The sequence below is a fragment of the Eleutherodactylus coqui genome, chromosome 2, assembly GCF_035609145.1.
Source record: "Eleutherodactylus coqui strain aEleCoq1 chromosome 2, aEleCoq1.hap1, whole genome shotgun sequence".
Classification (NCBI taxonomy): domain Eukaryota; kingdom Metazoa; phylum Chordata; class Amphibia; order Anura; family Eleutherodactylidae; genus Eleutherodactylus; species Eleutherodactylus coqui.
Genome location: NC_089838.1, coordinates 120,687,102 through 120,699,824, shown reverse-complemented (window position 1 = coordinate 120,699,824; position 12,723 = coordinate 120,687,102). Strand labels below are relative to the sequence as shown.

General features: G+C 47.4%; 1 protein-coding gene across 1 annotated transcript in view; it reads right to left on the bottom strand.

Annotated features, from left to right (window-relative positions):
* Positions 1-12,723, bottom strand: part of LOC136610023 (dynein axonemal heavy chain 3-like) — a 1,175,415-nt gene that overhangs the window by 268,100 nt on the left and 894,592 nt on the right. Inside the window, exons 54-55 of the mRNA XM_066589293.1 lie at positions 5,731-5,921; positions 5,222-5,317 (exon numbers count right to left, since the gene is read on the bottom strand). Of these exons, the coding sequence (XP_066445390.1) occupies positions 5,222-5,317; positions 5,731-5,921 (287 nt within the window). The remainder of the gene's footprint in view (positions 1-5,221; positions 5,318-5,730; positions 5,922-12,723) is intronic.

The following is a 12,723-nucleotide window of genomic DNA, read 5'->3' as shown; positions in this document are numbered from 1 at the left end:
CAAACTACCACATGATAATATTAGTCAGAGGAAGAAATCCTGCAGACCAGAAGCCCTGCAGTTGGGAGCAAATGAGCTGAACAGGGAGACCATGGGGTGGGGTACCAAATAGGATTTATGTAAGCACTTTTTATTATTTACTGTGCGCGGTACTATATAATATTGCACATTTTCCTAAAGAATCGGACGTGTCGCCAGTCCCTGAAATGCATTCAGCTTGCATACTTTGAATAATCTTTGACATTTTCCTTGTTGATATTCTTCCGGATGTCTTCCCGATATTTAGAGGGGGGGGGGGGGGTAGGCGAGGCACAGGCCAGTCCCTCTCTTCCCCGCAGATGTAAGTTATCCATTTTTCGCCTGTGCCTTATATTGCCATTACCATGTTTTTCTTGTTTCCCTGGATGGGGTGCTGATCAGTTTTGGAAGGTACCTGCTCTGGTACCACACTGTGGTTCATAAGAAGGAGTTCTGGGTCATCATTTTTAGTGATTGGAATTTTTGAAGGCTTTCCTTGAATTAGTGTGGCATCTACTGATGCCACATGCTCAGTGGGTTTATTCAGTCTATTGGATTCTTTTAATGAATTTCATACACCTGTCCATGCGCTGTTTATGGTATTGCATCTCTTTTCCATTCAAGTGTATGGAGCTGAACAGGAATACCATAGTGTAAGTTATGGGTACCACTCTATAATAGAACCAAGAAGGGCAGCAAGATGAGCCCAAATAGTATAAACTGCAACTAAAAGAAATAGCTAATAGTGCATACCCAATATGAAAAATGTTTGTGAACGTTATTGCAATTGGAAAGAAGGACAACACAGAATTAAAATACACACAAGCTCAGACCACTTACTACAATACAGATGCTGATCCGCCTCCAGGTCAGACCTTTAAAAAGGTTACTAAGTGCATATAATGAGTACCACATAATGCTTGTTGTAAACATGCGACAATATATCAGAATGACAACCACAGCAGTATTGAGAAAAACTAAATGCAAGTTCATTAGTGAAAAAGTATAAGAGTTGTAGTAGGAAAGTGTTATTTGCATTCACACATGGGGTCTTCTCCCTTGCCTAAGGTCTTGCATACATGGGCTACTAAAGCCTATATTCTTTAAAACTCGATATTGCATGTGTATGCATCTTCTAAATTGCCAAAATTACATCACAATGGGTAGAAGGAATGGCAGTTTTGTTCCATTTGTGCATTGGGGTGTAATGTAAGTAATACCTTGGTACTCCAATCCTTATACTTTTTCACATATGCATACTTTTTCTAATACTGCTACTGTTGTCATTATTTATTGTTGAACACCAGCATTATGCGGTGGTCACTATATGCACTTTAGTAACTTTACTGGTGGTCTGACCTGAAGGTTGATCAGCGTCTGCATTGTAGTGGTCTGAGCTTATATGTAGTTAAATAGTTTTCAATTGTGTGCTGTTATTTCTCTTTGCCCCGAGTAAATAAAAGCATATATCTTTACATTTTTTATATTGGGTGTGTGCTATTTTTATTTGGCCAGTTCCTTTAGTTGCAAGAATGGCAATACTAGATGCAGTCCTTGTGAAAACACTGCAGACCCTTTTTTTAATCCTGGACAAACCCCTTTAGGGCTTAGTCACACGGGCGCATCCGGGCACCGATGCGCCCGTCTTCCTGCACAAAGAAGACGGCCGCATCTGCAGTGCGGACGACTCTCTGCAGCGCCGGAAGAAAGAAAATATGACCAGCAATGCAGTCGACCATGTGTTCTTTCTGCCGGTGGTGCGGAGAATCGTCTGTAACTGCAGGAAGACGGGCTCGCATCGGCGTCCGGATGCACCTATGTGACTAAGCCCTTAAAGAGAATCAGTCATTCAGTTTGTCGTGCAAAAAAATACCCTGCACACAGAAAAAGTACAGTCAAATACGTTGGCGCATGCAAAAGAGGCTCACTCGCAACACAAATATGCTGCGCTGTGCAATTGCACATACACCCATGTGATGGAAACCTCAGATCATCCTCTAAAGGCCCATTTACATGGGATAATTATTATTCAGAGTTGTTCAAAACCCGCGCTCCCGCAAGAGTTTGAATGATAGTCTTCCCATGTAAAATACATGCAGAGACTGAACGACTGAGGTAGGTTGTTCAGTCTTTCACTTGCTGCATTCAGAAACCTGAAGGATCAGCTGTTCAGTTTAAACAGCAGTCATTCAGTTCTCGCTCCCCCCTCCCCTCTCCATTTAGTTAACATAGTGGCTGTTCAATACTGAATAGCTGCTATATACACTGAGTGATCACCATTCAGCTCATCATCCTTCGTTTATGCTGCATAAAAAATGAGCAATGAGTTTGACTATGACAGTGAAGTGTAAATAGCAGCCGTTCAGTATTGAATGGCCACTATGTTACCTGAGTGGAGAGGGGCGGAGGGGAGTGAGAACTGAAATCTGCTCCTGCCGCCTCGCTGTGAGCCAGCGATACGTGTATGTGCGGGGACGAATGTTGGGCATCATTTGCCCGACATTCGTCCTGTCTAAATGGGGCTTTAGGCTGTATTCAAACTACTATTTGTATGTAGACTAATACATGAGGATTAGGCCACTCTCACACATGCGGCCAGCAAAATGCAGTGATTTCGAGTGCGGTGTTTTGCCATGATTTTACTTTTGTTTTTGCACACAGGTTCCTGCCTTTGACAGCGGGGTTTAGCGCACCCCATCATTGTAATGGGTGATGAGGTGCACCAAGCGCGGTAAAATACGGCAGACATTGCTCGAAAATCGCGACGTTAGAAAACACTGTGATCGAGCGCATGTCTGCAAGTCTCCATTGAAATCAATGAGAGCGTTATAACACGATTACCACGGTGTTCAAAATGCCATGGTAATCGCGGTGAAAACCGGATGTTTGAGAGCGGCCTAGTCTGTTCATAACAGATAAAGTAATAAAATAGTATTGAGTATGTCTGTGTGTTTAACAGCAGCTTTCACTCCACTATGTAAATATTTCATGCAAAGGATTTACCATTTACAATAAAAAGTGATTCATGCTTCTGTTAATCAGGTTACAAGTTCAGAGAACTAAAAAAAAGGCTCCTGCCAACAGCAGTTTCTCACCTTTACAAAGCATCATCCACTGACTAACCAGAGGTGCGAAACAGCTGTTGGCAGGATACTTTGGACAACTGGGCATGAACTTTTTCAGTGCGCAGACTAAAACTGTGTGTACTATTCCTATATAAATATTAAAGCATCAGAAAAACACTAAATTTGCTTTAAAAGCTCTTATTTTAGCATAAACTAGGCTCTGCACATGTAATACACACACAAAATATTTCTTGTGGCAAGCTAGTAATTAGAGATGAGCGAGCACGCTCGGATAAGTTAGTTACTAGAGCGAGCGTCGCTCTTCTCGAGTAACTGCATTCTTGTCCGAGCAGGCTTGAGTGGGCGGCAGGGGGGGGGGGGCAGCGTGGGGTAGCTGGGGGGAGAGAGAGATCTCTATCACTCTCCCCCCCGCTATCCCCCCGCCGCCCCTCGAGCCTGCTCGGACAAGAATGCAGTTACTCGAGAAGAGCGATGCTCGCTCGAGTAACTGACTCATCCAAGCGTTCTTGCTCATCTCTGCTAGTAATTAGTTAATAATAGTGGGCAATGATAAGCACACTTAAAAATGACATTTGATTATTGCTACTTGCGACCTTAAATATGCTGCTCCAGGCTGTGTGCACAGGCGTAAGGACTAAAGGTCAACAACCTGTGTAGCACAGCAATGAAATTATGTCCCTTTCACATCAGTCAATTCTCGAGCAGTCTAAATACACGAGCGAGTGACGTCACTGCCAATTAGGTTGCAGTCGCTCGCGCTCATGCAGAATGTTTCGACAGCAGATCATCGTTAAGAATTGTTCACTTCTCGTTCATTGCTTCACTTTCCTATGTGTGCGGAGTGTTTAGATGTAATGAGAAGTGAGCATGACTTTGAGGATTTTTCTGCTGACTGAAACTGAGTGACAATGAAAAGCATACTAAAAGTGCGCGATTATCGCGCACTTTAGTTTGAGCAAATTTCGAGCGGCAATCATTCCGTATAAATGGGCTTTTACTCTATAGGTTACATTTAACTGCCATTTTCATGTGCTTTTAAGCCATAAACAAGAGTACATGAAAGGAAAGATAAGCATAAAGTAAAGCCTACTGTTTTCCAGATCCATTCTCAATTTTGGCTAAAAAAGTGAATAAAATCTGTAAAAGCTGCCTCAAAATGTAACGTTATTGCTCGCTTTGTATGTGATTTAAAAAAAAATTTAAACTGGGAATGAATCCAAAAAAGTATAAACTTGGCTTTAGGGTGTACTGCACCTGCCTTAGAGGTATTTTTCCAAATGTAACATTTATCCCCTACCCACTGGATACGGCATAAGTGTCTGATTGGTGGGGCCTGATCACCGGGACCACCACTGATCACAAAAACTTTGGGCCTATATACCCCCAAATGAATGGAGCTGTGGTCAAGCATGCACACTACCAAACCACACTGAGATCACCATAGAATTCTATGATCATCTTTGTTCAGTCCCATAATCCACACAAGGCCTAGGTGTTTAAAGAGGGGCCTGGACGCCTTTCTTGAGTGATACAATATTATATGTTATAATCATTAATAACCTCAAGAGGGTTGTTGGTCCAGGGATTATTCCAATTGCCCGCTTGGAGTCGGGAAGGGATTTTTTCCCTTAAATGGGAAAATTAACTTCTACTGCATTAGGTTTTTTTTTTGCCTTCCTCTGGATCAACATTGGGGAGTGATAGACTGAACTAGATTGACATATGTCTTTTTTTGGCCTTACATACTACGTTACTATGTGTTGCATCCTTAATATAGACCCTAGCATGAAATTAAATGGCTGCCTCCCCAAACCGGTCTTAGGCAAGTCTTAGTCAAACAATATTCAAAAACTAAGAGTATCAAATGAGTGATTTTTCAGTAGACCCTGTTGATACCTGAGCATTTTCTAAAATACATGTACTTCTAAAGTACAGTATGATTTAGTAAACATTTGCTGTAACACAGCACCATGAAGGTTAATGTCATTTCTGTAAACTTCCCCAGAATTTCCTTTGTAATGTTCAAAGAGTTTCTTGTATCATAAAATAATTCGGATGCCTTCCTCCCTCTCTGTCTGTGAGCACCTCTGACTGGAGCACAATAAAAGAAAGATGACCTTTTCCATGACTTCCAGTTTTTCTTCATTATTAAACAGCGAAGGAAGATCACCAGTGCTCAGGATCATGTTGATGTCTTCCAAAAATGACTCATCCTATTGCAAGAAAGAAAATTACCCATTTACAATTCAAATAATGAACCTCAGAACAAAAAAAATCTTTCACTATTAATTTATTTCTTGTACTTTTCCTGTGCAGTTATTTGCAAAACACATTTATATCATGAAGTCCCATCTTTCTTCATCTGCTTTAACGAGCGTTCATGAAACTACTATCATTCTCATAATGGGCATTTTGAGGACTAAAGCAGGCAATTTACTGAGCTGCTTTGTAGAGTATTGATATTACAGTTTTGTGGCAAAATATCACTCTGTATGTAAGTAGCTATTATTATATTGTATGCTGCATTACTGATAATATACTGTATTATTATTATGGCCAGGTACTAGCATGATTCAATTATACTGTATATTTCCTCTTGGTTTCGGTTATCATTGTTTTACTGTACCTTTATTTGATGATCAGCAAATAGAAACACAGTTGGAATCCCATTCTGTCCGGCAGCTCTCAACACCTTTTTCAGATCATCTCTCCATTCACTAACTGTATATGATTTCAGAATATTAACTTGATAAACCTCATTGTCTGCCATGAATGCTGCAAGTCTTGTGGCAGACTGACGGCCGCTTCCTCCAATTCCTAGATATAGGGAGGATATGCAACTTAAATATTATTCACTTTACAGCGCCGTTGATTCCAGGACGCTGTACATATGAAAACAGGCGTTTGAATATATTGCATATGAAAGACAGAAAAAATAAACATGGGCTGTTATATAATATATTGAACGGATTGTCCAGGACTTTGGGCATTTTTTCTGTTGATGACCTATCCGCAGTATAGGTCATAAATAGGTGATCAGCAAGTTGTCCACTGCTTGGGATCCTCGTCAATCAGCTGATTTCTGGTGCTGCTGTCAGACTGCACTAAGCAAAGTGCTGCAGGCCAGACTGGTATTGCAGGCACGGCTATCATTGAATTTGCATGCAGTACCAAACTGGCTGGCTGCAATGTTTCAGTGCTATGTGCTTCTAGCACTGCCCACATTGCCAGCGGCGCCAAGAAATCAGCTGTAGGTCATGTATTTTTGACCTATCCTGAGGGTATGTCATCAATATAAAAAATGCCCAAAATACTGGACAGCGCCTTCAAAGGGAACCTTTGACCTGCCTAAAGCACCATTAACTAACTAATGGTATTATTAAGCAAGGTGACAGGGAGCCAGGTGCTGTAGACACATGGATTTTCTTTTAAACAGGTGCTTGCCAGCATTTATTCACAACACCACAGCAAAGACGTATGTGCACAGCAGACACAGCATGCAAAACAAAGTTTGTAATTAAGAGTTCACAACCCACAGGGCCATTATCACTACTCCCCCCCCCCCTTCCCCAGGGTGTCTGGAGGGCGTCCTCCTCCGTCAGACATGTGATGGTCCCAGAATTGGTCTGTACCAGACCTCACTAGTCCAAACTGGACATCGGGCTAGCAGCCCTTCTAGCTCCACTGACCTATAACTTCCCCCTGAGTGTGACAGGAACTAGCTCTTTTGTATCTCAATTCCTGCCACACCCAGGGTGTTAACTAGAGATGAGCGAGCACCAAAATGCTCGGGTGCTCGTTACTCGGGACGAAATTTTCGCGATGCTCGAGGGTTCGTTTCGAGTAACGAACCCCATTGAAGTCAATGGGCGACCCGAGCATTTTTGTATATCGCCGATGCTCGCTAAGGTTTTCATTTGTGAAAATCTGGGCAATTCAAGAAAGTGATGGGAACGACACAGCAACGGATAGGGCAGGCGAGGGGCTACATGTTGGGCTGCATCTCAAGTTCCCAGGTCCCACTATTAAGCCACAATAGCGGCAAGAGTGGGCCCCCCCCAACAACTTTTACTTCTGAAAAGCCCTCATTAGCAATGCATACCTTAGCTAAGCACCACACTACCTCCAACAAAGCACAATCACTGCCTACATGACACTCCACTGCCACTTCTCCTGGGTTACATGCTGACCAACCCCCCCCTGCACGACCCAGTGTCCACAGCACACACCAAATTGTCCCTGCGCAGCCTTCAGCTGCCCTCATGCCACGCCACACTCATGTCTATTTATAAGTGCGTCTGCCATGAGGAGGAACCGCAGGCACAGACTGCAGAGGGTTGGCACGGCTAGGCAGCGACCCTCTTTAAAAGGGGCGGGGCGATAGCCCACAATGCTGTACAGAAGCAATGAGAAATATAATCCTGTGCCACCGCCATCAGGAGCTGCACACGTGGGCATAGCAATGGGGAACCTATGTGCCACACACTATTCATTCTGTCAAGGTGTCTGCATGCCCCAGTCAGACCGCGTTTTTTTATAAATAGTCACAGGCAGGTACAACTCCGCAATGGGAATTCCGTGTGCACCCACAGCATGGGTGGCTCCCTGGAACCCACCCGCTGTACATAAATATATCCCATTGCAGTGCCCTGGACAGCAGAGCTAACGTCTGATTAAATGCAGGTGGGCTTCGGCCCACACTGCATGCCCCAACCTGACCGGGCTTTTTAATTCATAGACACAGGCAGGTACAACTCCCTATTGTGAAGTCCCTGTGGACCGACAGCATGGGTGGGTGCCAGGAAGCCACCGGTGGCACATAAATATATCCCATAGCATTGCCCATCACAGCTGAGGTAATGTCATGTTTAATGCAGGTGGGCTTCGGCCCACACTGCATGCCCCAGTCAGACTGGGGTTCTTTAGAAGTGGACACATGTAGTTACAACTCCGTGTGGACCGACAGCATGGGTGGGTGCCAGGAAGCCACCGGCGGTACATAAATAAATCCCATTGCAGTGCCCATCACAGCTGAGGTAATGTCATGTTTAATGCAGGTGGGCTTCGGCCCACACTGCATGCCCCAGTCAGATTGGGGTTCTTTAGAAGTGGACACATGTAGTTACAACTCCGTGTGGACCGACAGCATGGGTGGCTCCCTGGAACCCACCGGCGGTACATAAATATATCCCATTGCAGTGCCCAGCACAGCTGATGTAACGTCAGCTGTAATGCAGGTGGGCAAAAAATTAATTGGATTACACTGTAGGCGAGGGCCCCAAAAAATTGGTGTACCAACAGTACTAATGTACCTCAGAAAAATTGCCCATGCCCAACCAAGAGGGCAGGTGAAACCCATTAATCGCTTTGGTTAATGTGGCTTAATTGGTAACTAGGCCTGGAGGCAGCCCAGTTAAAATAAAAATTTGTTCAGGTGAAAGTTTCAACGCTTTAATGAGCATTGAAACGTATAAAAATTGTTTAGAAAAATTATATGACTGAGCCTTGTGGGCCTAAGAAAAATTGCCCGTTCGGCGTGATTACGTGAGGTTTCAGGAGGAGGAGCAGGAGGAAGAGGAGGAATATTATACACAGATTGATGAAGCTAAAATGTCCCCGTTTTTGATGGTGATAGAGAACGATGCTTCCATCCGCGGGTGCAGCCTACGTATTGCTTAGGTATCGCTGCTGTCCGCTGGTGAAGAAGAGAAGTCTGGGGAAATCCAGGCTTTGTTCATCTTGATGAGTGTAAGCCTGTCGGCACTGTCGGTTGACAGGCGGGTACGCTAATCCGTGATGATTCCCCCAGCCGCACTAAACACCCTCTCTGACAAGACGCTAGCCGCAGGACAAGCAAGCACCTCCAGGGCATACAGCGCGAGTTCAGGCCACGTGTCCAGCTTCGACACCCAGTAGTTGTAGGGGGCAGAGGCGTCACCGAGGACGGTCGTGCGATCGGCTACGTACTCCCTCACCATCCTTTTACAGTGCTCCCGCCAACTCAGCCTTGACTGGGGAGCGGTGACACAGTCTTGCTGGGGAGCCATAAAGCTGGCAAAGGCGTTGGAGAATGCTCCCCTGCCTGCGCTGTACATGCTGCCTGATCTCTGCGCCTCCCCTGCTACCTGGCCCTCGGAACTGCGCCTTCTGCCACTAGTGCTGTCGGATGGGAAGTTTACCATCAGTTTGTCCACCAGCGCCCTGTGGTATAGCATCATTCTCGAACCCCTTTCCTCTTGGGGAATGAGAGTGGAAAGGTTCTCCTTATACCGTGGGTCGAGCAGTGTGTACAACCAGTAATCCGTAGTGGCCAGAATGCGTGTAACGCGAGGGTCACGAGAAAGGCATCCTAACATGAAGTCAGCCATGTGTGCCAGGGTACCTGTACGCAACACATGGCTGTCCTCACTAGGAAGATCACTTTCAGGATCCTCCTCCTCCTCCTCCTCCTCCTCCGGCCATACACGCTGAAAGGATGACAGGCAAGCAGCATGGGTACCCTCAGCAGTGGGCCAAGCTGTCTCTTCCCCCTCCTCCTCATGCTCCTCCCCTTCCTCCTCCTCCTCAACGCGCTGAGATATAGACATGAGGGTGCTCTGACTATCCAGCGACATACTGTCTTCCCCCGCCTCCGTTTCCGAGTGCAAAGCGTCTGCCTTTATGCTTTGCAGGGAACTTCTCAAGAGGCATAGCAGAGGAATGGTGATGCTAATGATTGCAGCATCCCCGCTCACCATCTGGGTAGACTCCTCGAAGTTTCCAAGGACCTGGCAGATGTCTGCCAACCAGGCCCACTCTTCTGTAAAGAATTGAGGAGGCTGACTCCCAATACGCCGCCCATGTTGGAGTTGGTATTCCACTATAGCTCTACGCTGCTCATAGAGCCTGGCCAACATGTGGAGCGTTGAGTTCCACCATGTGGGCACGTCGCACAGCAGTCGGTGCACTGGCAGATTAAACCAATGTTGCAGGGTCCGCAGGGTCCGCAGGGTGGCAGCGTCCGTCTTGGAGTTGCGAAAATGTGCGCTGACCCGGCGCACCTTTCCGAGCAGGTATGACAAGTGTGGGTAGCTTTTCAGAAAGCGCTGAACCACCAAATTAAAGACATGGGCCAGGCATGGCACGTGCGTGAGGCTGCCGAGCTGCAGTGCTGCCACCAGGTTACGGCCGTTGTCACACACGACCATGCCCGGTTGGAGGCTCAGCGGTGCAAGCCAGCGGTCGGTCTGCTCTGTCAGACCCTGCAGCAGTTCGTGGGCCGTGTGCCTCTTCTCTCCTAAGCTGAGTAGTTTCAGCACGGCCTGCTGACGCTTGCCCACCGCTGTGCTGCCACGCCGCGCGACACCGACTGCTGGCGATGTGCTGCTGCTGCTGACACATCTTGATTGCGAGACAGAGGTTGCGTTGGAGGAGGAGGAGGAGGGTGGTTTAGTGGAGGAAGCATACACCGCTGCAGATACCAGCACCGAGCTGGGGCCCGCAATTCTGGGGGTGGGTAGGACGTGAGCAGTCCCAGGCTCTGACTCTGTCCCAGCCTCCACTAAATTCACCCAATGTGCCGTCAGGGAGATATAGTGGCCCTGCCCGCCTGTGCTTGTCCACGTGTCCGTTGTTAAGTGGACCTTGGCAACGGTAACCGCGTTGGTGAGGGCACGTACAATGTTGCGGGAGACGTGGTCGTGCAGGGCTGGGACGGCACATCGGGAAAAGTAGTGGCAACTGGGAACCGCGTAGCGCGGGGCCGCCGCCGCCATCATGCTTTTGAAAGCCTCCGTTTCCACAAGCCTATACGGCAGCATCTCCAGGCTGATCAATTTGGCAATGTGCACGCTTAACGCTTGAGCGTGCGGGTGCGTGGCGGCGTACTTGTGCTTGCGCTCAAACACTTGCGCTAGCGACGTCTGGACGCTGCGCTGAGAGACATTGCTGGATGGGGCTGAGGACAGCGGAGGTGAGGGTGTGGGTGCAGGCCAGGAGACGGTAGTGCCTGTGTCCTCAGAGGGGGGTTGGATCTCAGTGGCAGGTTGGGGCACAGGGGGAGAGGCAGTGGTGCAAACCGAAGGCGGTGAACGGCCTTCGTCCCACCTTGTGGGGTGCTTGGCCATCATATGCCTGCGCATGCTGGTGGTGGTGGCTCCCCAGCTGATCTTGATCAGTTGCACACCGCTGTTCGTCGGTCGTCAGGTGTCTCTGTGAAAAACTGCCACACCGTAGAGCACCTTGACCTCTGCAGGGTGGCATGGCGCGAGGGGGCGCTTTGGGAAACAGTTGGTGGATTCGGTCTGGCCCTGCCTCTACCCCTGGCCACCGCACTGGCTCGGCCTGTGCCCACACCCTGACTTGGGCCTCCGCGTCCTCGCCCGCATCCACGTCCTCTAGGCCTACCCCTACATCTCAGCATGCTGTATTACCAGTAGTGCAGAAACAGAACGCTGTAATTAAATGTGCCACTTATTGGCCTGTGGTTGGAGGCTGACTTCGCTTACGGAACGCACAGCAGAGCCAGGAAATAATTTTGCGCAAGCCTGCTGTAACACTTAGCTGGCTGCGTATGAATTAAGAGGACAACTACCCCCAGCACAGACCCAGTACACTGAGGACAGTCAGAGGCAGCCCAAATAGATTTTTTTTCCCAAATGTTTTTGGAAAGGCCCACTGCCTATATTCAATAAATATGTCTTCTGTCCCTGCCTCACCACTACTGGCCCTGGAGTATGTAAAATAACTGCAGGCTGTTGCACTGTGGACTGGAATACAGCGGTGATGTAACAGCCAACACAGAGCCAGGAAATAATTTTGCACAAGCCTGCTGTAACACTTAGCTGGCTGCTTATGAATTAGGACAACTACCCCCAGCAGAGACCCAGTACACTTGTGGACAGGAATACAGCGGTGATGTAAGAGGCAACACAGAGGCAGAAAAGAATTTTGCGCAAGCCTGCTGTAACACTTAGCTGGCTGCGTATGAATTAGGAGGACAACTACCCCCAGCACAGACCCAGTACACTGAGGACAGTCACAGGCAGCCCAAATAGATTTTTTTCCCCAAATGTTTTTGGAAAGGCCCACTGCCTATATTCAATAAATATGTCTTCTGTCCCTGTCTCACCACCACTACTGGCCCTGGACTATGTATAATTACTGCAGGGCGCAATGCTCTGCACGGCCGATATACAAAAAAAAAAAAAAGTGCAACACTGCAAAAAGCAGCCTCCACACTACTGCACACGGTTAGATGTGGCCCTAAGAAGGACCGTTGGGTTCTTGAAGCCTAAAATACTCCTAATGCTCTCCCTATAGCAGCTCCGGCACCAGCAGCACTGTCCCTGATCTCTGTCAGAACGCATCTGTGGCGAGCCGCGGGAGGGGCCGATTTATATACTCGGGTGACACCTGATCTCGCCAGCCACTCACTGCAGGGGGGTGGTATAGGGCTTGAACGTCGCAGGGGGAAGTTGTAATGCCTTCCCTGTCTTTCTATTGGCCAGAAAAGCGCGCTAACGTCTCAGAGATGAAAGTGAAAGTAACTCGAACATCGCATGGTACTCGTCACGAGTAATGAGCATCTCGAACACGCTAATACTCTAACGAGTATCAAGCTCGGACGAGTACGTTCGCT